At 38.7% G+C, this 24,730-nt stretch overlaps 1 protein-coding gene across 6 annotated transcripts in view; it reads left to right on the forward strand.

The window, feature by feature from the left end:
• PRRG1 (proline rich and Gla domain 1) overlaps nucleotides 1–24,730 on the forward strand; it is a 112,120-nt gene that overhangs the window by 44,602 nt on the left and 42,788 nt on the right. For all 6 annotated transcript variants that reach the window (XR_011385350.1, XM_008272494.4, XM_017349917.3 and 3 more), the window contains exon 2: nucleotides 5,331–5,381. Coding sequence is in view for 3 of the 6 variants with exons in the window: in XM_008272494.4 (XP_008270716.1) it covers nucleotides 5,372–5,381 (10 nt within the window). In the remaining 3 variants the exon portion in view is untranslated. The remainder of the gene's footprint in view (nucleotides 1–5,330; nucleotides 5,382–24,730) is intronic.

Genomic DNA, 24,730 nt, shown 5'->3' on the forward strand with positions numbered 1-24,730 from the left:
CTAGGCTAATCCTCCACCTGCGGCGCTGGCACTCAGGGTTCTAGTCCCAGTTGGGGCGCCGAATTCTGTCCTGGTTGCTCCTCTTCCAGTCCAGCTCTCTGCTTTGGCCCAGGAGGGTAGTGGAGGATGGGCCAGGTTCTTGGGCCCTGCATCCTCATGGGAGACCAGGAGGAAGCACCTGGCTCCTGGCTTCGGATCGGCACAGCGTGCCGGCTGCAGCATGCCGGCCGTAGGGGCCACTTGGGGGGTGAACCAATGAAAAAAGGAAGACCTTTCTCTCTCTCTCTCTCTCTCTCTCTCTCTCTCTCTCACTAACTCTGGCTGTCAAAAAAATTATATTAAGGGAAACTTAAGCCAGCACGGTGCTTAAACGTGTTTGGCATAAGAGCTTCTCCTAAGTCTGGTTCATGTAGACCACTAGAACCCTCACTGGGAATGACTCATGCCCTTCATGGACTGGACACAGATCAAGGCAAGTTACTTACCCTTTGAGAATTAGATAGGCTAATAGATACTATATGATATACATATCTCTATGAGGTAGCACCTTAAGCTACCTATTATGTGTATATTATATGAGACTTCAAAGGAAAAAATATATTATTTCCTGCTCAGGTAATGCTTCAGTGTTGATATTGTAAGGTAAACAGAGTTTTTGTAGGAGCCAAAATAGCAGAAGAAGTGAGTGGAGTCATAGAATTGGGACAATTCAAAGAATATTTGGGGGATGCGTATGGAGGTCAGTTTGGCTGGAGTGTAATCTCTTTCTGAAGCTTTACTTATTTATTTGAAAGATAGAGCTACAGAGAGATGGGGGTGGGGAATGGATGTTCACTCCCTAAATGGCTGCAATGGCCAGGGCCATGATGGGCCAAAGCCAGAAGCTTCTTCCAGGTCTCCCATGTGGGTGCAGGGGCCCAAGCACTTGGGGCCATCCTCTGCTGCTTTCCCAGGAAGACTAGCAGGGAGCTGGGTTGAAGTGGAGCAGCCAGGGCACGAACCAGTGCCAGTATGGGATGCTGGTGTTGAAGGTAATGACCCAACCTGCTATGCCACAATGCCAGTCTCTGAAGTACAGTCTTAAGGAAGGTGGAATCTGCTTGTAGAGGATGCTTAATGCTAGGCTGGATAAATCCATGGAACAGTGATTATTTTATTCAACTTTCCTAATGTCTAGCTAAAAGCTGCTTTGTTGTTCTTAAGTGTGTTGTGATTACTTTAGATGTAATGTTTAGTTTGGGATAGGGACCTGGCTGAGAATCAAGATTGAGGAACATTCCTACTTAGAGATGTATAAAATCTCTCTCTCTCTCCCTCATACACACACAATCACTCACTCACTCACTCGCCAGCTGTTGGAAAGAAGAGACTAGAGAAAGCAGCAGGCAATCAAAGTGAAAAGAGGAGCCTAAACCAAGACAACAGAAGACAAAACAGGGAGGTAACCTGGGAGTGGGGGAGTTTGAAGTTTGGAGTGATATGGGAAGCAGGCCTTGAACTTCACATCTCTGTAAGGAAAATTCTTCTTTAAAACAAGATTCTGATCTTGGAGGTTTAAGGCCAGGCGCGGTGGCTGACAGGTGGTATTGATTTTTGCCTCCTTGGTTTCATCTTCCTGTGGAAAATAGCTGCCTCCAAGAGTGGCTCTTTTCTCCACCATGCTGACCTCTGGGGACGCAATTCCTCTTTCCAAACGCTGGCTCCTGCTTCACAGACAGCCCTTTCCTTTGTGGTTCCCCCAACACAACTAAAATGGACTTGATTCTTTTCAGAAGGACTTTATTAAATATTAAAGAATAAACAGAAATAAAATACAAGACGTCCTGCCAGATTTAGCTAGCATCTCTGATATCACTGTCCCTGATCAAGTTACTCCCATCCCTCAAATATCCTCTGCCTTCTGCTGGCCAGAGGTACCGTCTTGACATCCAAATTTAGCCATATCATTTTCTGCTGAATTTTTTTGTCACTTCTCATTTGTACATTGATTATAATTTAATATCTAACTCTCTTAGGATTTTTTCTGGAGTGAGAAAAATTTTATGATTCTATTTACATAATGATCATTTTATTTATCTTATGTGGGGTTACAGTTAAACTTGAGGTGATGCTTGAGAAAAGTGAAGGAACTTCCTGTGAGTATATGTAAGAGTTCAGTCTTTCCTAAAGCCTTCTCAGAATTGCTTCCTCTGATAGGTCAGGGGTCATTGGATTTCAAGCCCTAATTCCTATGGTGCTAGGTTTCTCATAAGGTATATCCAGGCTGCCTCACAGAGAAAGTCCACTGCATGGAACAGGCAGACCTCTACCCCAATTCAAACCCAGAGTTCTGCCCTAACCCATTTTATATATTAATGTTCTGTGTAAGATGTTTTTGAGAGCTGTCTGCTACTTTCAGAAAAGGTAGGATGATGAGAAATTAAATGATTTCTCAAGTTCATTTCAGGGGCCAGCATTTTGGTGCAACAAGTTAAGCCAATGCTTGCAATGCCTGCACCCCATGTCAGTGTGACGGTTTGAGTCCTAGGATTCCACTTCTGATCCAGCTCCCTGCTAAGTCATCTGGGAAGGCAGCAGATGATTATAACCCATTGCTTGGGCCCTTGCCACCCATGTGAGAGACCAGGATGGAGTTCTTGGCTCCTGGTTTTGGCCTGACCCAGCCTTCTTTGTTGCAGCCATTTTGGGGGAGTGAACAAGGACATGGAAGTTTGCTCTCTTGTTGTCACTCTTGCTGTCTGTCTCTGCCTGTTGTCTGAGGCTGTGCCTTGCAAGTTAATAATATATATTTAAAAAAATAAAGTTCAGGGGCCAGCGCTGTGGTGTAGCAGGTGAAGCTGCTGCCTGAGGAGCCAGCATCCCATATGGGCGCCGGTTTGAGTCCCAGCTGCTCTACTTCTGATCTAGTTCTCTACTACTGTGCCTGGGAACACAATGGAAGATAGCTTAAGTTCTTGGGCCCCATATGCATGTAAGAGACCCAGAAGAAGCTCCTGGCTCCTGGCTTCAGAATGGTCTAGCTCCCACCATTTCAGCCATTTGGGAAGTGAACCAGTAGATGGAAGATCTCTCTCTCTCTGGCTGTCTCTCCCTCTCTTTCTCCCTGTAACTCTGCTTTTCAAATAAATAAATAAATAAATAAATCTTTAGAAATAAATAAGTAAAGTTATTTTCAGTTCCAAAATTCTCTGAGAATCTAGCCTCTTTGACTTCTTTCTTAATTCACTTTATGTTAATTTGGGTTCATATAGTTAGTAGCTTATTAGAAAACAATAGAATTCCAAAGCTGTAAGAGGTTTTAGAAGTTATTTCCTCTAGTTTCCCAAATGACCTTCAAAGAATAGGGTCCCGGAGAAACACTGATTACTTTCAAAACAAACTACGCAGACAAGCATGTTGAGACTGTGCTTTTGTCACATTGCTCATTGGCGTTTCAAAGGTTCCGAAAAGTCTTGTAATTAAAAAAAAATTGTTTAACCTTAAATCAACTTTTCCTACATTTCATTTGATAAGATATTTTTGAAAAACACACCTTTTGGCATTCTGTGGATAGTAATTTGGGAAATACTCATATAGTTTAACCCCTCCTTTAGTAAAGAATTTGAGGTAGAAAATGATTTGTCCAGTGTCACACAGATCTCAGTGTTCGATATTTATTCCTCAGCAGTCTCTGTTTAACTTCATGTAGGTTATTAATTGCTTTATGGATTGATAGATGATATCTTGTAGCTTTACCTCTCAGGTGCTTAACTCCAGACTGGGAACATGACAGTGAGTAATACATGTTTGGTATCTCTATAACTGAACTTTATAAGGAAATGAAGTGTTATAGTATGAATCAGTTTTTGTGTACAGTTGGCCCTCTGTATCTGCTGATTTCACATCCACAGATTCAACCAACCACAGGCTGGAAATACTAGAAAACGAAAGATTATGTCTGTAGTGGACAAAGACAGGCTTTCTCTTTTTGTCATTATTCCCTAAATAGTCGAACAATTATTTACATAGCATTTACACTGTATTAGGTATTGTAAGTAATCTAGAGATAATTTTTAAAAACTTATTTATTTGAAATTCAGAATTACACAGAGAGAGGCAGATTTACCAAGAGAGAGAAATAGAGAAGTAGAGAGAGAGAGAGAGAGGTCTTTCATCCCTTGGTTCACTCCTAAAGTGGCCGAAACGGCCAGGGAGCCAGGAGCCAGGAGCTTCTGCTGATTCTCCCACATGAGTGGCAGGGGCCCAAGCGCTTGGGCCATCTCCTCTGCTTTTCCCAGGCCTTTAGCAGGGAACTTGCTCAGAAGAAGAGCTGTTAGACAGGAACCTGCACCACCAGCCACTAGAGATGATTTTAAGTATGCAGGAGGATGTGCATAGGTTACATGCAAATGCTATACCATTCATTCATTCATTCATTCATTTATTTGAAAGGCTGAGAGAGAGAGAGATCTTACATATGTTGGTTCACTTCCCAAATTGCTGAAATGGCCAGGGCTAGGCCAGGCCCAAGCCAGGAGCCAGGAGCTTCATCTGAGTCTCCCACATGGGTGACAGGCCCAAGCACTTGTGTCACTTTCCACTGCTGCCCAGGCACATTAGCAGGGAGCTGGATCAGAAGTAGAGCAGCCGGGACTCAAACTGGTGTGCACATGGGATGCTGGTGTTACGGGAGGAGGCTTTTAAAACCAGAATTGCTATTCTCCTGTGAATACTTTCTCTGTGCAATTGCAATACGTGGCTTTTTTGTTTTTGTTTTTGTTTTCCCTGAAGTTTCTGTTGTTGGTAGTTCATGGACATTGATTCATACTGTTTAAAGGAAAAACTGTGGGCTGTTTTGCCTCAGGGATAATTTGATTAGAGGTACTGCTGTTTGACACTATTCAGGAAAATGTTACACTGTTGAGGGTATTGGATTTGTCACAGAAAGATATTGCAGCGAATATATGGACAGGTAAACTAATAACATGCCAGCCTGGTTATTAACACTAGGCCCTTTGGTATTTTTGTCCACCATTTTTTTGTTGATATCACTGCTTTCTTAACAGATAAGCGTGTGACCAATTTATGATTTTATTTGGCAAGGGCAGAAACTAATACCAGATAAAGAAGGTCAAAGATGACAGAAAGTCCATGCTTCCAGAATAGTGTTTCTGTCCTCTGAGATTAGATATCTGTCTGTGATGGAGACAACATTTCTGTAAGGGAGCAGGATTGGAATGCACTGAAGTGAAATGCTCACATTGACCGCATCAGCGTATTGCAGCTTATCTGATGTAGTGACTCAGCCACTGTGAATCTGATTGTGTGTATGTGCTCTTTTTTTTGTACAGGGAATCATCAGCCAGGGACGTGCCAGAGACCACAAGAAAACATGGGGAGGGGTAAGTTTCTATTCTTTTTCAATTTTGACTCTCTACATATATTTAATCCGCTGTAGACAGGAAGTTAAATGTTTAACTAACTCAATGTATTTTTTGGACATATAAATTGTATGTCTCGTCAAAGTTAGAAAATTTTTGTCTGGAGTGGGACTTTGCAGAGAAAGACCAACGTATCCCGTGTTGCTTACTGGTATTCTATTTTCTTTTGGTGTTTTAGGGAGAGATAGCTCAAACTTGATACTATATGGATCTGCCTGAATCCCAGTTTCTTTACAACTTTAGCACAGTTATACATATGCTTCTGATGGTTGCTAAATTTTGTTGATAGTAGCATACACAAACAAGACAATGATTCTACTATGCAACCAATGATAGTAGTAAGAAAAATTGCTGAATTGATTTGTAAATGGTTTTGTTTTCCCTTAAAATGTTAAAGCTCAACATTTAGAACCATTAGATGAATTGTGTTTATTTTTGATTTCTCATAAGGCTATTTGTAGTCAATAGACAGTAGACAAACTTAAGGTAATTTCATTGTCAATATTAATAAGGCACCACTGTGACTTCATAAATAGTTCTGATCAAAGTAGATCATAAAGTCAAAGTGCTATAAAGGACCTCAGAAGAAGATTTGGTGTTATTTAGTATAGTGCAAAGAGTACTGGACCCAGTCAGAAGGCCTGAATTCGAGTTCTGCTGCTACCTTGATCAAATCTTTGAGCCTCCCCCTAAACTTGTTTGTTCATCTGTGAGGTGGGATTAATACATTCTGCACTTCTAGTCCCAAGAAGTTGTGATTAAAAGTATGTGTGAAAGTGCATTGAGAACTGTGGAGTATAATGGAATAAAATGGTAACTTCTGCTCATTGCCATCTTTATTGGGTAAATGTATAGTTATTGGTTCTTTCAGGAGTTATAATGATGTTATTTGGTGATACTTCTGTCGGCATTAATGCTGGGACTAGGGTCATGCAAGTAACTAAGAGTTTCTCCTTATGTTGCACTGTGCTTACCTCACCATTTTGGGGACTCTGTAGGTAGGAAATTAATGATTCTTAGGGATTCTCTTTTTATCCAAACCTTTACAAATCGTGAAAATCTCAGAAACTTTAAAAGTAAACAAAAATTTAAAAAAACAACTAGTCCAAATTTTGGGACTAATCCATGCTATCGCACTGCTTCCAAGTCAGCTGTCAATGGAAGCTTCCAGAGTAGCACATTGTGGTTTGGTCTTCATTCAATTCCAAAGGCTTCTGGCACGTTTGGAGAATGTTCTGGTTCTCAGATATCATGATAGCCATATGGAAAAGATAATTGTACTGAGACAAGGCATTCCATTCTTGTTTCCTCTTTTTCTTTTCATTCTGATCTTCAGTCTCTAGCAAAGAATCATTAAGTACTTACTTTAAAAGATTTCTCAGCAAGTATTTGTTCAAATGATCAGGCAATTAATAGAGTTCTTGTTAAAGAACAGGGCATGGTAATGTAATTTGCAGAGAGGGCATGTTTCCAACCTGGAGATGAGATTAGGAGAGTGCTTCAAAGAGTGCTGCTTTGTTGCTTTGACCAATAGGGAAGCCTGTGACAGCAGCATTTGGATTGTGTTGGCCAGTTTAAAAGCATCAGTAGCGTCCTGAATCTCAGAGACTATCCTTTATTCTGGCAAGCTGTGCCTAGTTTGCCTGATTACATTTGTTAATTACCAACATGACTCCTGAAAAAATACTACTGTGTGCTCATCTTTCTTATTTCTGGTGATGTACAATGAAGGTTTGACCGGATTTGACAGTTTTCACAAATGTAGCTCAATTTATCATACAAAGGTACACAAATTAAAATATAAAACTATGTCATTGACCTTGTTAAATGAATTAAGGATCCATGAAAACAGGGAACACAGCTATGTAGCTGTTCAGTGTAGGTGAAAATATAAAATTGAATTAAAATTGAAATGAATCTCTTTTAGTATTCTTTGTTATTGAATGAAAAAATTATTTGTGAATATGTGTTTAAAGTACGATCCTTTATTTTATATGACATGAAAGGCTATCCATAAAATCTAAGTCTTAACAGAAGGGGAGGATAAGAACAGACTTACATACTTAATTCCTTATTATGCCACCACCAGTGTCTATAGTGTATGACATTGAAATTTCATTTGCTATATATTAATTCATAGCTAGGGCTTAATATTTTGGACGCAAGATTTTGTAATTATTTTGATATTAACAAGTGCCTGCATAGCACTTTATAACTCACAGATATTTCCTCTGCATTATCTTATTTGAGTGGTAAGACACCCTACAACGTACATAGGGATTATTATCCTCATTTTATATACAAGTGTTATAAAGCTGAGGCTTATAAGAGGAAGTCTTATACATAGTTCAGAGCCTATAAATGGAGAGCCAGAATGCATAACTAGGTCTTCTTATGTCATATCCAGTTTTTATTTTCTTATAATAAAGCATGTTCTGAATATCACATCATTGTGAGTAGTATGTAGAGTTAATTAGAAATTAATATCTGCTGCTGAGACAGATATGGGTGAAATTAGTTTCTTAAGATCTATGATGATGTTTATATGTTTCCTAGGGGACTGGACAGATAGGTTAAAGGAAATGGCTCAGTCTCCATCACTGTTCAAGGGAACAACAGAAACACATGGGTATCAGATACTGTAGTGCTTCAAATAATAAAGATTCTAAAAGAGCATCGCATTTAGCCTGGAGGTTTGGATGCCTGCATCCCACATCAGAGTACCTGGGTCCAATTCTTGGCTCCGGCTCCTGACTCCAGCTTCCTCTTAATGCAGACTCTGGGAGACAGTGGTGGCAGCTCAAATAATTGGGTTTATGCCACCTACAGAAGATCTGGGTTGAGTTTTCAGCTCCCGGCTTCTACCCTAGCCTGTCCTAGTCCCTGCTGTTCCAGGCATTTTGAGTGAACCAGAGAATGGGAGATCTCTGTCTCTGTCTCTGTCTCTTACTGTCTGACTATTGCTCACTCAAATTCTATTAAAAATATTCTTGGAACAGCAGAGGTCCATGGCTGCAGTAATTGAAAAGGCAGCAACACTGAATGGCAGTAACCATAGCAGATAACAAGAAAATTTAATTCTGAGGCTCACTCTGTACAACCCACAAGGGGGAAGGTAGCCAAAGTAAAGGGCCTGATGCTGTTTACGTGGCCTGTGTGAAAGTCACCCCTTTCGACTGGCAGGTGCTTATCTTTGTGGCTTTTCTGATGCAAAGAATATAATACACGCACATGGAATACCAGAATAGTATGAGATGACTAGGTGAGATGCTGGAACAAAAAAGAAAAACTTATATAACTAAAATTATGTCTAAAATTCTAGTAAAGAATTAACATTTTCACAAGAAAGGTAAAGTGAGGATTTTAGAAATGGGTAAATGCTCACAGTATATTCTTTGCATAATGTTAGAGTATCTTTAATCATCTTAAGTGGAAATTAAAGCTTTATTCCACCTTTTCATTCTTCTCCTGAGCTACTGGTATATTCATGGCAAAATGATACAAGGCTGAGCACTTCCAGTAAGTACCCAAAAGCGACTTCTTGGGAGTGTTCTTGCTAGAGAAATTCTGGGATTGTTGTTTTATTACAATGTTGAAGCAGAATTTGATTTCTTTAACTATATCTGCTTCCCACCTAATTTTCTCTATCTTGGAATACACTTATGGTATTGCATCTTCTAAGTGCAAAAGCAGCAATTTGTGGTAGCAGCTTAATATGCAGTCATTGATGGCTAATTTTTCCATCTTTACTGAGGAATAGCACTTCCATCTCATAACAGCAAACCGCAAGATGCTCTACCCATCCTTTACAAAATAGCAATAATAGCCTTGAGTCTCAAAATAATTAAATTTTCTTTGTTGTATAGAAAACAAAATATTTGGAATAACTTAATGATTGCAAGCATGCAGGTCTTATAAGTGGAGAAGAATTAGAATAAAATGTGATGATAACTTGCCATTTATTCTGTTTCTTATTTTCCAGTATTTAGTGTTTGGAATTCTCTCTTACTTGTCTTATGTCTATAAAGCCTTAATCTGAAAAGTTAGTTCCCATCTTCACATTCCGTACCTAATGCTAGCATGTTTTGATGTTTTGGTATAAATGAGTATATGTCGTGTTATTTGGAAACAATGTCACTGCTGCCAGTTACAGTCTTTTTTTTTCTTATTTGAAAATAGCTGCATGATTGCTTCAGATTCTTGGATGTGATTGGCTCCTTTAGTCCAAAGAACCCAGCCATGTCCCTTTGCTGATCAAGGCTTAGTGGAAGGAAAGATGGTTTATAGCTACCACAGTAAATTCCCAAGTTCTTTGAGTCACCACTGAAGTACTTTTCAGTTAATGCCAGTTCTAAACTAACTCTGGGCATACAGCTCCATATTTTCATACACAGAATGAACTTTCAGGCTGACAAGCTTTGTAAACTGACAATCTTATAATGTAGTGCCTAATATTATTTTGCAGCTCTTTGCTTTATAGTTCAAGTGAAGGCATATATTTAAAGTCAATTAATTATTTGATTTTCTGGCCTATAATAGATCTGAGAGTCTCTTTATTGTGGTGACATATTCATGCTTCTGTAGTGTAGATGATGTCACAAATGTATCAAAAACTCTCCTCTTGATAATTTTATAACAATAATACAGATCTGCCAGGGACTGATAACTGCTATCATTTTTCCCTGGAAAGGCTTTCCTGCCAGAAAAATGGGCTATTTAAGGGTCAGGCTACTTTTTTTAAAAAAGTCATAGTGCTTCATGCTTTCATTGATGCAATCCTCTCTCCCTTTTACTTACTTAAGAAAAAAAAGTAACCTTTCGCACAATAAGTTTAGAATGTTTTCATGTGGGCTTGTTCTGTGAGGCCCACACTGTCAGGATGGTGGGGCAATGGCGTTTTTCGACAAGAATCACCAGAGACAGTTTCAGCGAACATGTCCGTGCATTAGCAGTTACACACAAGCTTTTATGGTGCAGACAAAGGGGAGTAGCTAGCTCAGGGTAGCAACACTAATCCTATAGGATAAAGCCAGCGCTATGCTTCTCCAATCAGTTTGAAGGTCGCGTAGCCTAATATAGCCTTCCAGGTGGTCTTTTGGGCCTGGGCCACACCTGGGAGCTATTTACCTAGTTGACAATTACAAGGCCCATCAACAGTAAGTGGGGGTGGGGGAAATGTGCCTGGGGCCCATGCTGCCTGCCAACAGTCAGGTCATATGTGGGCCTCAGTGTGCTGAGTCCTCAGCCAGGGTTTTTCCTGGGGGGTATGGTGTGTCATGCCCTCTTAACCTCCTGCATGGGCTAGGCAGGCAGTCTCCCAGCCAGGCACAGGATTACCCACAGTTTCACAACTTCAGAACTAGTGACATTTTTTAATTGAAGCAAAATTCATACAATATAGGGGCTGGCGCTGTGGCGCTGTGGTGCAGCTGCTTAATGCCCTGGCCTGAAGCACCGGCATCCCATATGGGTGCTGGTTCAAGACCCGCCTGTTCCACTTCCTATCCAGCTCTCTGCTACCGCCTGGGAAAGCAGTGGAAGATGGCCCAAGTCCTTGGGCCCCTGCACCCATGTGGGAGACCCAGAGGAGGCTCCTGGCTCCTGGCTTTGGATTTGGATTGGCGCAGCTCCAGCCATTGCGACCAACTGGGGAGTGAACCAGCAGATGGAAGACTCTCTCTTTCTCTCTCTCTCTCTGCCTCTCCTCTCTCTGTGTAACTCTGACTTTAAAATGAATAAACAAATCTTTAAAAAATTCATACAATATAGACTTGATCATTTTAAAGTACAGTTCAGTAGACTTTAGGACATTGCAGTGTTGTTCAACCATGTAAAATATTTTCATCACTTCAAAAGGAGACCCCATACCCACTAGTCACTTTGTATTCCTTCCTTTTTCTAGGGCTTAGGAATTTATTTTCTTTTTTTAAAAAAAGATTTATTTATTTATTTGAATGTCAGAGTTACAGAGAGAATGAGATCTTTCATCCACTGGTTCACTCCTCACATGGCCACAATGGCGGGAGCTGAGCCTGGCTGAAGCCCCATTTGGGATGCCAGTGTCACAGGCAGCGGTTTTACCCACCACACCACACTCTGGTGGGATCTGAGAATTGCCTAGTCTGGATATTTCAGATAAATGAAATAATATAATATGTTACCATTTTGTCACATAATATTGTGCACTTATGTATCTTGGTCTTCCTACTTAGCATAATGTTTTTGAGGTTTACTCATGTTGTATTGGTATCAATATCTCATTCCATTTTACAACCAAATAATGTTTGTATCCAGTTGTATGAATATATCATATTTTGGTTTTCCATTCAGTTGATGGGCATTTGACTGTTTCCCAGCATTTGGCTATTAGCAGTGAGTGCTGCTATGAACATTAATGTACTAGTTTTTGTTTTGAATATCTGTTTTCAATTTTTTTAGTTGTATACTTGTGTATGGATATTATCATTTTTGGCTAGATAACTCTTTGTTGTGGAGAGCTGTCCTATGCATTGTGGGATGTTTATCAGCATCCTTGGCCTTTCCCCACAGAAGCCAGTAGCATTCCCCACCATTATAGCTGTGACAAAGGGAAATGTATTTAGACATTTCCACATGTCCCCTGGGGAGCAATATCACCCAAGGTTGTGAACCACTGATTTAGAATAAAAGAAAAGAAATCTTTAGAGATATGGCCTACTTTACATCTCATGAATTTTATTATTACCACTTTAAAATAGTATTTATTTATTAGAGAAGTTTTAGGTTCACAGCAAAACTAACAGAAGGTACAGAAATGTTCAATATAATTCCTACTCTCCACATATGCATAGCCCCCCTCATTATCAACATCCCTTATCAGCTTGGAACATTTGTTATAATCAGTAAACCTACACTGACACATCATTATCACCCAGAGTCCATGGTTCACATTAGAGTTTACTCTTGGTAGTCTGCATTCTATGAATTTTGACAAGTGTAATTACATGGGTCCATCATTATAGTATAATCCAGAATAGTTTCACTGCCCTAAAAATTCCCTGTGCTCTGCCTGTTCATCCCTCCCTATCACTCAATCCCTGGAAACAACTGCTGTTTTTATAATCTCTATAGTTTTGCCTTTTCCAGACTGTCATGTAGCTGGAATTATACAATATATAACCTTTTCAGATAGGTTTCTTTCACTTAGTAGTATTCATTTAAGTCTCCTCCATGTCTTCATAGCTTGCTAGCAATTTTCTTAAGATGAATAATATTCCTTTGTCTATAGTTTGCTACAGCTTGTTTATCCATTAACCTTTTGAAAGATACCTTGATTGATTCCAAGTTTTGGCAATTATGAATAGAGCTTCTGTAAATATCCATGTTCAGGTTTTTTTTATGTGGCAGGTTTTTATGTGGATATATATTTTCAATTACTTTGATTAAAAATTAAATCAAGTTCATCAGTTGATAAATCATAATATAAGAGTATGTTTAGTTTTATAATAAACCACCAAACTATCCTCCAAATTGAGTGTACCATTTTACATTCCCACTAGCAATGAATAAGAGTTCCTGTTGCTCCACATACTTGCCAGCATTTGGTGTTCTCAGAGCTCTATATTTTGACCATTTTAATAGGTGCGTAGTGCTATTGCATTATTGTTTTAACTTATACTTCCCTGATGACATTATGTGGAGCTTCTTTGCATGCTTATATTTGCCATCTGTATATCTTCTTTGGTGTGGTGTTTGTTAAGATCTTTTGCCCAGTTTTTTTAATCTGGTTGTTTGCTTTCTTACTCTTAAGAGTTCTGTGTACACTTTGGATAGAAGTCCTTTATCAGATATGTCTTTTACAAATATGTTATCTCACTCTGTGGTTTATTACTTCATTATATTGGTATTGTTCTTTTAATAGAAATAAATTGGATTTAAAGGAGAGTATGTATGATTTTGAAGACCAGAGTACTGTCCAGTCCTATAATCAAGCAACTGTGTCCTTGAGTCACTTAACCCATACATTTTAGTTTTCTAGTTAGTAAAATGAAGATACTGAGATAGATCATTGGTTACCAGTATTTTCAGTAGAACTCCAGGTTTTCTAAAGGGGCCCCTATGGGGCTACCATGAGGCTAGGGAAGAAAAGGAAGTACTCTTGGTATGTAACACTTTTCCTTCAGACAGAATAATTCTGTTTTGTGTTTTATCTGTTTTTAACTTCTCTGTAGGTTGGATTTTCAAAGGATTCTATGGAAAATAAAATTTAGAAAGTCATCAAATTAATTGAATCTCAAAGATGCTTTTCAGCTCTGAGGTCATCTGACAGATAAACATTAATTATCACCCACAATTTGAAGCTGTATTAATGTGTAAAGGAAAAGTGAAAGAAGAACTGGCAGAATAGCTAATACGTGCTTTTGTGTTTCATGAAAAGTCATTTACTTCCCCATTTTATGGTTTTGAAGCTTATTATTCTTAAAATGTTTCCACTGTGGCCTCATACTCAGAATATATTAGATTTACCCATCTGATGTGGCTGAAAGTCACGATCTTGGCTTTAAAAAACTAATTTCATATGATTTGAGCAATATAAACACAGTATGCTGATGCATCCTGGGAGGCAGTAGATGATGGCCCAAAGGCTTGGAACCCTGCTATTCCCATGAGAACCTCAGATGGTGTTCTGGGCGCCTGGGCCTTGCTCTGGCCCAGGTTTGTCTGTTCAGGGGATTTGGAGAGTGAACCAGTAGATGGAGGATCCATATCTCTCTGTCTCTGTCTCTCTGTCACTCTCTCTCTGCCTTTCAAGTAGATGTAAATAAATTAATAGACATTAAAAAGAAGACACACTTGTTATACAAAAAGGTACTCAGAAAGTTCATGGAAATAGAATTCAAAGATAAGTTCAGTGCAAAAAAATTTGAAATCCATGGATAGAAAAAAATAAACATTTATTCTTGAACTTTTGCAGACCAATCATATAAACTATTATATGAAATCTCACTTCTTTCCCCTTTTAGTTCTTCCTACAATACTTTAGATAGGAAGTTCCTCTGAAATATTTAAGCAGTGGTATTTAGTTAACCCATCTAGTTATATTAAAACAATCAAGAATCTTTCAAACCAGACGCTATCCTTAGGGCCTTTTAGGAGTCAAGTTTTGAATACCGTTCCTAAGGGTACACACTGCAGGACTTCAGATTTTTAAACTGTGTTCAGGCCAAACTTTGAATGATACTATCATTTCTAGAGCAAATTCACATATAAAAGCAGCATTGATTTCATTACTGAAAAGTAATTTCTGAAATCCATATGGTAATTAACAAAGCACTAGTTTGTCAGTGAAACTCCAGTTTCTTATATCCATTATGTTCTGTTGTGTGCTGAAGAGAAAGATAGCGAAGTGCTTTTGCGGCAGTCACATTTGGCATGTAGTTTTTGGTCAAATGTAGTATGTGTCCTAATAGGACAATTATCCAGTCCTAGAGTCAAGATTACAGCTATCACATAGAATTCATATATCATACTGACCATGCTAATGAGTTGTAAAGATATCATTGTAACATAAACATATGGATTAAAACTAAATGAGTATTTCTACTCAATGAGCTCCACCTGCCTTTTATACCATATAGTAATTGTTAGTCATATTTATATCTATATTCTTTTTTAAAAAGATTAGAAAGTCAGAGTTACAGAGAGAGAGAAAGAGAAAGAGGCAGAGAGAGAAGGGGGGGGGTCTTTCATCCACTGGTTCACTCCCCAATTGACTGCAACGGCTGGAGCTGTGCTGATCCAAAGCCAGGAGCCAGGAGATTCTTTGCATCTCCCATGTGGGTATAGAGGCCCAAGGACTTGAGCCATCCTCTGCTGCTTTCCCAGGCCATAGCAGAGAGCTGGATCAGAAGTGGGGCAGCCAGAACTTGAACTGGCACCTATAGGGCATGCTGGCACTGCAGGCAGTGGCTTTACCTGCTACGCCACAGCACCAGCCCCTATATCTATATTCTTACATATGGGACAGAATGTATAATCAGTACAGATAGGATCCACAAACTAAAAGGGAAATTTTAGGGTTGCAAAAACTATAAGCATTAAGACTACTAATATTTTTGCTGTAATTGATGTACTAGTAATTGGAGAAATAGCTATCTCTGGAAATTTCCTATTTTGATTATTTCAACTGATTGTGTGCTTAACTATGCCAAAGTAGATGGTTCATTAATTCCATATTTGTTTCTAGTAGGGAAGGCATTGTCCCTAGTTCAGAAGTACCACATTAGAATATCCTTTAAAGTCAGTCAGTGTAATTGCTGGTAATTTTTTATTGCCGTCATCTGCTATTTCTTGAATTATTTTTGATAAGAAGGTTTTAAGATTTAAAAACCCTTCAAAGAAAAGTTGGCTCTTTATCTTCCTTTGTGGGAGAAGCTATTAGGCCATTTCTCTGTATCTCATTTTTCCTTCTGAAGCATAAAATCATTAGAAAAGATACATCTGAATATATAACCTAAATTTAGCTTTTAAGAAAACCATATTGAAGTAGTTAGTATCACTTTGGGAGAACCATGTTTGTTTTGTTTTTAAACAATATTGACTTTATAGACATACTTTACCTTTTTTGTCATTTCTCTTACAGAAATCCATTTCTGGCATATTATCCACAATTACTCCAGGAAACCTCCTTGTTATCATCTGGCATTTCATTGTATGCCTCCGGTAGTACAAAGATATTTTTAAAATTTTTTAAATAATGATCATAACCTCCACATTGTCCTTAGGAAGCAGGCTTGGGGTAGTAGAGATATTAATAACAATTGTTTCTTTTCAAACTTTTAATATTCCCACTCTGACTAGATCAATCCTGCAACTTCAAATTATTTTTTAAATATCTGAGCTCTTCTTTTTTTTTTTTTTAAAAAAGACTTACTTATTTATTTGAAAGGCAGAGTTACAGAGAGAGAGACAGAGCTCTTCCGTCTACTGGTTCACTCGCCAAGTGGCTGCAATGGCCAGAGCTGCACTGATCTGAAGCCAGGAGCAAGGAGCTTCTTCCAGGCCTCCCACATGGGTGCAGGAGCCCAAGTACTTGAGCCATCTTGCACTGTTCTCCCAGGAGCATTAGGAGGCAGCTGGAGTGGAAGTGGAACAGCTGGGACTTGAATCAGACCCCTTATGGGATGCTGGCACTGTAGGCCGTGGCTTTATCCACTATGCCACAGCGCCAACCCCTGAGCTCTTCTTAAAATGATTTATTTGTTTATTTGAAAGGCACATTGACAGTGGAGGAAGGAGGGAAAGACAGAGGGAGGGAGAGCAAGAGATCATCCACTGTTTCACTCCCTAAAATGGCTGCAAAAGCCAGGTTTGAGCCAGGCTGAAGGCAGGAGCCAGGAATTCCATCCTGGTCTCCCACATGGGTGGCAGGGGTCCAGGTATTTGGGCTGTCATACGCTGCCTGCTCAGGCGCATTAGCAGGGAGCTGAATCTGAATCAGTGAATCTGGGACTCAAATATGGGGACTCTGATATGGGATTCTGGATGTAGCTTAACCTATTGCACCACAACACCTGCCCCAATAGCTGATCTCCTGAGTGGATTTATGCTTTCTAGTTCCTGCCTAAACAAATACTACATGCCAATATAACTAAGCTATAAATTTGTGACAACTTGTTGGGCACATGAGCCCCACTGTACAATAAATTCTAAATACTAGCTGTGAAAAAGTTAACCATTATTTCCCACAAGTTATTATGGTAAAATGAAATTGAAGAATATTCTATTTTTCCATATTCCTGAGTTAGGATAAGAGGATGATCCAAATAGCAGATAGGATCCATAAACTAAAAGGGAAGTTTGATAAATTTCCTTTCATGGAATCACTGCCACAATGATAATGATAAGGCGTGGTACTATTTACTCAATATTTATTCTTTGTTTGATAAGCCCTGAGAAAAACTTTGTATATTACTTTATTTATAACTATGAGATTGGTGCTGTTATTCCAACTTTACAGGTAAAGAAGTTATGCTTAGGTCTTTTTCTTTGCATAGCTGTTTTCTCTGAAACCTTTTTCCTTACTGATGTGCACCACTTTAACAAGCTTGGAATATCAGTGAGATCACATTTGTGTCCTAAGTTAAACAACCTGAAGCTCTTCATATTGCAGCAATACATTTCTTCCTTCTCTGACAAGTTTTGTTCCCATGGAAATTCAAAGATATTCAGGGTTACACATTAGGTCTTAGAAGAGTTGTTCCTGACTCTCTCACTGAAGAAAAGATAATAGGGCCGGCACCGCAGCTCAATAGGCTAATCCTCTGCCTGCGGCGCTGGCACACTGGGTTCTAGTCCCAGTCGGGGCACCGGATTCTTTCCCAGTTGCCCCTCTTCCAGTACAGCTTTCTGCTGTGGCCCGGGAGTGCAGTGGAGGATGACCCAAGTCTTTGGCCCTGCACCCGCATGAGAGACCAGGAGAGGCACCTGGCTCCTGCCTTCGGATCAGCGCAGTGCTCCGGCCGCAGTGGCCATTGGTGGGGGTGAACCAATGGCAAAGGAAGACCTTTCTCTCTGTCTCTCCCTCTTTCACTGTTCACTCTGCCTGTCAAAAAAAAAAAAAAAAAAAAAAGATAATAGACTGCTAGGATCGTCTGTGGAAAGCCTACACTTTCTTTTGATGTTGTTGCTACTGTTGGTGATGAACAGTCTTACATCAAAAATAAGGCAACCGAACTAGGTACCACATGTCGCTAGAAGGACACTATAGTAACTGAGGCAAAGGTTGCCTTGGCTGGGCTGGTAGTAAGTTCCAACAGTGCTGAGAGGACGCCTTTCAAGCCAGCATTTCACTCACCTGTGCTCACTCCGCAATAGGCTTGCTGTCTCAACTATTTCAGCCATTTAGTGAACCTGCTATTTCAGTGTGCATACTCCTTATGTCCTCCCTAGGCAAGTTCATAGGCCCAAGGTGGCTGAGGAAGTACTAGTTTAAGATAATGTACAACTGGGTAATCTGGCTTGATCATGTAGAGTACTGCACAATATTTTCCTGTTAGCTGTAACTCTTATCAGGACCACAGTAGCCCATCAGGTTTCTATGACACACAGAAGGAACTTCCTAGCTTACTCAAGTTTGGTGTGCCAGAGGGACTTGGGAGAGGAGTAGTAAACTTGCTCAGTTTATTGTTCCCTTAGTTTTCATAGTGATTTGTTTTTTCATTGAAGCCATAGGTCAAAAAAATCTAGGAATTCCTTTAATTAAGTAATTAGGGTTAAGCAATTAGTCAGTATTTATATCCTGACAACATAGTAGCTACTAAAAATCATATACATAAGTTGAAATAACGTTTCATTTTTATTTCAGTCTTACATAACCATACAATTACATATGAATCGATGTATATGTCTGTTGGGCCCTGCATATGTTCTCAAATCTTGGGATCAAATTGGATACTGTCACTGCCATTTCGTATTCCACCTTGATGGTTCACATGACACTTTTTTATCACAGCCAAACCTCCAGCCTCACAAACAAAAAGTGTAGGACTATCTAATAATGAAATTGAAATACCTCAAACTATTTGTTTATATGGCATCTGAAAGATGCTGAGTATCACTGCATTTACTTCAAAAATGTAAAAAATTCTACATGCATCTCAGAACGTTTTGCTGCACACTTGGGGACCAATGTGTTCCTTGGCAAGCCAAAAAGCATCTGGCTATGCTCTCTTCCCAGAGAAGAAGTAGATAGCCAACTGCTCTACATTTCTGTAACTGCTAGAGGAGGATTTTATACAACATAAATGTCTACTCCAAAGAAAGCACAAATAGTATTCTACAGATTGCAGAAGGCATTTTTTCTCCCACTATGAAAAGGATACACAAGTGCCCTCTCCTGGAAATGTTGTTGTCAATATATTTTATATAGTATAAAATATATTTCACAGTGGTACATTAATTTTGCAGTGATGCTTCATAATTATAGACATGGCACATGGCCTCCAAGATTCTAGTCATTCAGCCTCCAAGTCTCTCATTATACCTTTTTGTTTATTACACACTTGCTGAATCCTGTCCTGTACCAACTTCTTTACCAACTGCTGTGAAAAACAGACATTGGATCAATGTATTAACAATACCTGGGCATTGCCCTCAAGAAACCAGATAGTCTTATCAAAATTATAATAAAATTTAATTAATTGCTGTAATCAAAGTATGCATCAACACTGAAAGTCCATAGCAACCCTGTCTAATGATGTAAGGAGTCAAGTCTGAGAAGGTTTTCAGAGGATATTCTATCTGAATGGAAACAGTTCATGAGGCAGAGGAAGACTTAGGTGCAAAATTATGGAGGATAAAAGAAACAATTTATACACTGATGAGATTTGGTTTGCCTGAGAAGAAGGTGCCTGGTGGGTGAAGTGACCAAAGATATTACCCAATGCCCCTATGTTTTATGTTTGTTTCCATGCCTGTTGCCACCACTCTAAAACATAATCTGATTCTTGAATAACTTGATCTACTGTTAATTAACTGTTTGCCAGGCATTTTACCTTCCATTTTCCCTTCATTCTGCTCCCAAATTTGTTGTAAACACACACACACACACACACACACACAGTTTCCTAAGTTATTCTCCTCAAAGTAGTGGTTTGAAACATTATATGACTACCAAATATGAGGGCACTTCAAAAAGTTAATGGAAAATGGAATTAAAAGAGAAGCTTGAGGCAGATGTTTGGTGTAGTGGTTAGGACACAAATTAGGATGCTTTTGTTCCGTATCACAATTCCTGAGTTTGATTCCCACCTCTGGCTCCTGATTCTAGCTTCCGGCTAATTTACATCCTAGGAGGCAGCAGTGATGTCTCAAGTAATTGGGTTCCTGTCACCCACGTGGGTGATGCTGATTGAGTTTTAGAATCCCAGCTAAGAGCAGATCCAGCCCTAGCTTGAGTTTTCATAATACTCATTTCCATGAACTTTTTGAGAAACCTTTGCGTACATAGATTTAAAAAAATAAATTCGAACCAAAAACTTACTGTTAATTCAATTTTCCATGAACTTTCTGAAGTTCTTTTGTAGTTCAGATATCTTAGTGTAGCATTAGGTGCCTCCATGATATGGCAATGGGCCAGTTTTTGGCTTTATTTCCTTCCCTCTTGTCCTGTTTTGAATCTTCTACTCTAGCTCTACTGACTAGCTCACTGTACCTGATTTATGTCCCTTATTTTTACTCAATTCCAAGTCATCTTCTCTCTTTCATTTTCCTGGGGTCTTTTTTTTATCTTTCTGTGCTATCTTTGCTTGCCCCAATACTGTGAATCCTTAAAAAATCAGCTCAGGCCAGCGCCGTGGCTCAATAGGCTAATCCTCCACCTAGCAGCGCCGGCACACCGGGTTCTAGTCCCGGTCAAGGTGCCGGATTCTGTCCCGGTTGTCCCTCTTCCAGGCCAGCTCTCTGCTGTGGCCCGGGAGTGCAGTGGAGGATGGCCCAAATGCTTGGGCCCTGCACCCGCATGGAAGACCAGGAGAAGCTCCTGGCTCCTGGCTCCTGGATCAGCGCGATGCGCTGGCCACAGCGTGCCGGCCGCGGTGGCCATTGGAGGGTGAACCAATGGCAAAAGGAAGACCTTTCTCTCTGTCTCTCTCTCTCACTGTCCACTCTGCCTGTCAAAGATAAAAAAAATTAAAAATCAGCTCAAATATACTTTCTGGATGTTATTCTCTAGGTCGCTCCCTCAACTCCAAATACACATATCTAATAGAAATGTGCCACCCTTCTGACCTCAAAGAGAACCCTTCATGATTAATCTAACAGTAGAGCCCTCTATGTACCTCTTTTGTTCTTTGTTACCTCTTGTACTGAAGAACCTTGAGAGCAGAGGTCATCAGCTATTCATCCATGTGGCTGGCATGTTATCATGATATACATAATATGTGTCTAGTAAGTATGTTCTAAGAAAAATAATTTTGTTCAATTAAAATAAAAGCAAACATTTGCAGCTTTAAACAGTAGCTGTTCTAATGAAATCAGGCTCTAGTTGAGATAATTGATTAGATAAATGCAATAGAAATTTCTCTAAGTGGGCTATTAAATTTCAGATCTTATCCTTTGTTGTTTTTCAGCAAATTTATTAACATAATTTCACTTGGCTAAAGATTTTTGTGCTAAAATGTCAATTTTGGTAACCTACAGTGCATTAAATATCATAAATTTATTATACTACTGAGTATTTTTATTTAACTCAATAATTTAGGAAGTTGCCTGAGAAGTTTTATAAATTATTTATGTTTTCTTTTGAACAGAAAACATAAGTAAAGCTTATTTATTTTTGAAATTATGAATAAGTAGTTATATTTTTAATAAATACAGTTATTTTGGGGCCATATATGTGTCTTTCAGTCTTAGATTTGATTTTTGTTTTTTGGTATGGGTGTTTCCTAACTGAATCTGAATTAAAAGGCTTAGGTTTTTCTTTATTTCCTTTAGTGGGAAAACTAACTGTTTAATATAACACCTAAGTGTTGTATTCTCAAAGCACATGTATATTCTGTATACTTAACAAATCATGTAATCACTGACTGAGGTGTGTACTTGGTTCCTGACAGCTGTGGGTTAATTCATACAATTAAAAATCTAATTCTGGTGTCATCATGTTGTGTCCACATGATTTTCGCATTACTTTTCTGAGGACTGACAAATACTCTGCCACTACTTCCTGTGCCCTTATATAAGGCAGACATAACTAATCTATAACAGTAACTTTCCTACTGTGGTTAGATTAACTCTAAGTGCTATCTTCTAATTCACCAGATTTGGCAAGTAAGATAAAATCTACTTGCCAGCTTAGTCCATCTAGAGTTCTCAGTTTTAAATTACCTTGCTTCCCAGTACAAGAAATACATAGATGTTTATGGAATGCTCTTGGTAATTTGATTAGGCTAGGATTAGAGGATATATGTCCTGTAACATTACCTTCTAGTTGCTTATCCTTCTAAATTAATCTGCTTTCTGGTGTTTGCTACTTTCATTGACTCCCCTTTTCCATTCAGATAGTACGTAAAAATTATTTTCTTTTTGGAGTACTTAGATTTTTTCTCTTAAAAGCTCAAAATATATTATTATGGATTGGTTTATCTTCAGGCAAAATGATCCATGATCCATGACCCAAAAGATATTTTAGACTGCATTAACATATGTATTGGGTGTAAAAACAAACAAGCTTACAGTCCTGATCAAATTTGCACATGTCAGATGACACACAGAATATTGTACTTGATGTAGGGCACTGCATTTTATCAGAGAAAGATGGTACAGAGACTCATATCTATTTTATATAACAAACAGATTAAGAAGCAAGACATGTTTATCCATAAATATGAAGAGAACCCCAAAGGGAACCAGTTACTTTCTTCATGAATTAGTTGGCCTATTATATAGAAGAGAATTGTACATCAGTTCAGAAGATATAAATAAGGACAATGGCTAGGAAGTTGTAATTCACTGAAATGTTACTTGAAAAAGACCACTTTGTCAAATAAATATGATAAATACACGTACCATGCACCTTATGAGAAGATTTATAAGCATTTTCTCAGAACTAGAAAAAATGATGCTAAAATTCCTATGAAAGCACAAGAGACCCTGAATAGCTAAAGCAATCCTAAACAGCAAAAATGAAGCCAGAGGCATGACAATACCAGATTTCAAGACATACTACAGGGCAGTTATAATCAAAACAGCCTGGTACTGGCACAGAAATAGACATGAAGACCAAAGGAACAGAATAGAAACTCCAGAAATTAATCCATGTATCTACAACCAACTAATCTTTGTCAAAGGAACTAAAACCAATCCCTGGAGAATGGACAGTCTCTTCAACAAATAGTGCTGGGAAAATTGGATCTCTGCATGCAGAACTATGAAACAAGACCCCTACCTTACACCTTATACAAAAATCAACTCAAAATGAATCAAGGATCTAAATCTATGACCCAATACCATTAAATTATTAGAGGAGAACATTAGGGAAACTCTGCAAGATATTGGCATAGGCAAAGACTTTCTGGAAGACTCCAGAAGCACAGGCAATAAAAGCAAATATAGACAAATGAGATTACATAAAGCTAAGAAACTTCTACACTGCAAAAGAAACAGTCAACAAAGTGAAGAGGCAACTGACAGAATGGGAGAAAATAATTTCAAACCATTTCAACTGATAAAGGATTAATATCCAGTATCTATAAAGAGCTTAAGAAACTCAACAACAATAAAACAAGCAATCCAGTTAAGAAATGGGCAAAGGACTCAAACAGACATTTTTTTTAAAGAGGAAATTCAGATGGCCAACAGACATATGAAACAATGCTCAGGATTACTAGCCATCAGGGAAATGCAAATCAGAACCACAATGAGGTTTCACCTCACCACAGTAAGAATGGCTCTCATACAGAAATCAACAAACAATAAATGCTGGTGAGGATGTGGGGAGAAAGGTACCCTACTACATTGTTGTTGGGAATGTAAACTAGTATAGTCATTGTGGAAGACAGTTTTGAGATTCCTAAGAAAGCTAAAAATAGATTTACCATATGACCCAGCCATCCCACTCCTGGGAATTTATTCATATAAAATAATAATCAGCATATGAAAGAGTCATCAGTACCCCCATCTTTATTGCAGCTCAATTCACAGTAGCTAAGAAATGGAATCAACCTAGATGTCCTTCAGCTGATAACTGGATAAAGAAAATATGGTATAAATACATTTTGGTATACTACTCAGCCATAAAAAAGAATGAAATCCTGCCTTTTACAGCAAAATGGGTGCAACTGGAAATCATTATACTTGTGAAATAATCCATTCCCAAAAAAACAAATGCCATAAGTTTTCCATGGTATGTGGTAACTAATAGAGTACAAAAAAATGTAATGTATATGAGCTAAATTGACATTTTGAGATTTGATTATTTTTACAACCCTTGCCTCTACTGTTGAGGAACAGTGTTTTTATTCTTACTATTTGTTGAATTCTTAGTGTAGGGTTAATCTTAGGAGTATAAAGTAAATTGAAAGTAGATCATTGTAAAAATTGAGAGGGAATAAGAGAGGAAGGAGGAGGAAGGGTGGGAGCATGGGTAAGAGGCAGGGTAGGGTAGGGAGTATCATTATGTTCCTAAATATAGGAAATTTGTTTACTTTATTTAAAATGAAATAACAAAATAAAATAAATTATTATCCAAGAAAATAAACTGAAAGTATGTCTGTAAAAATTAAAATAAATAATAAGGAAGGAGGAGAGAGGGTAGAAGCATGGATGTGATGGAA

Source organism: Oryctolagus cuniculus, chromosome X (assembly GCF_964237555.1).
Source record: "Oryctolagus cuniculus chromosome X, mOryCun1.1, whole genome shotgun sequence".
In the NCBI taxonomy this organism is placed as follows: Eukaryota; Metazoa; Chordata; class Mammalia; order Lagomorpha; family Leporidae; genus Oryctolagus; species Oryctolagus cuniculus.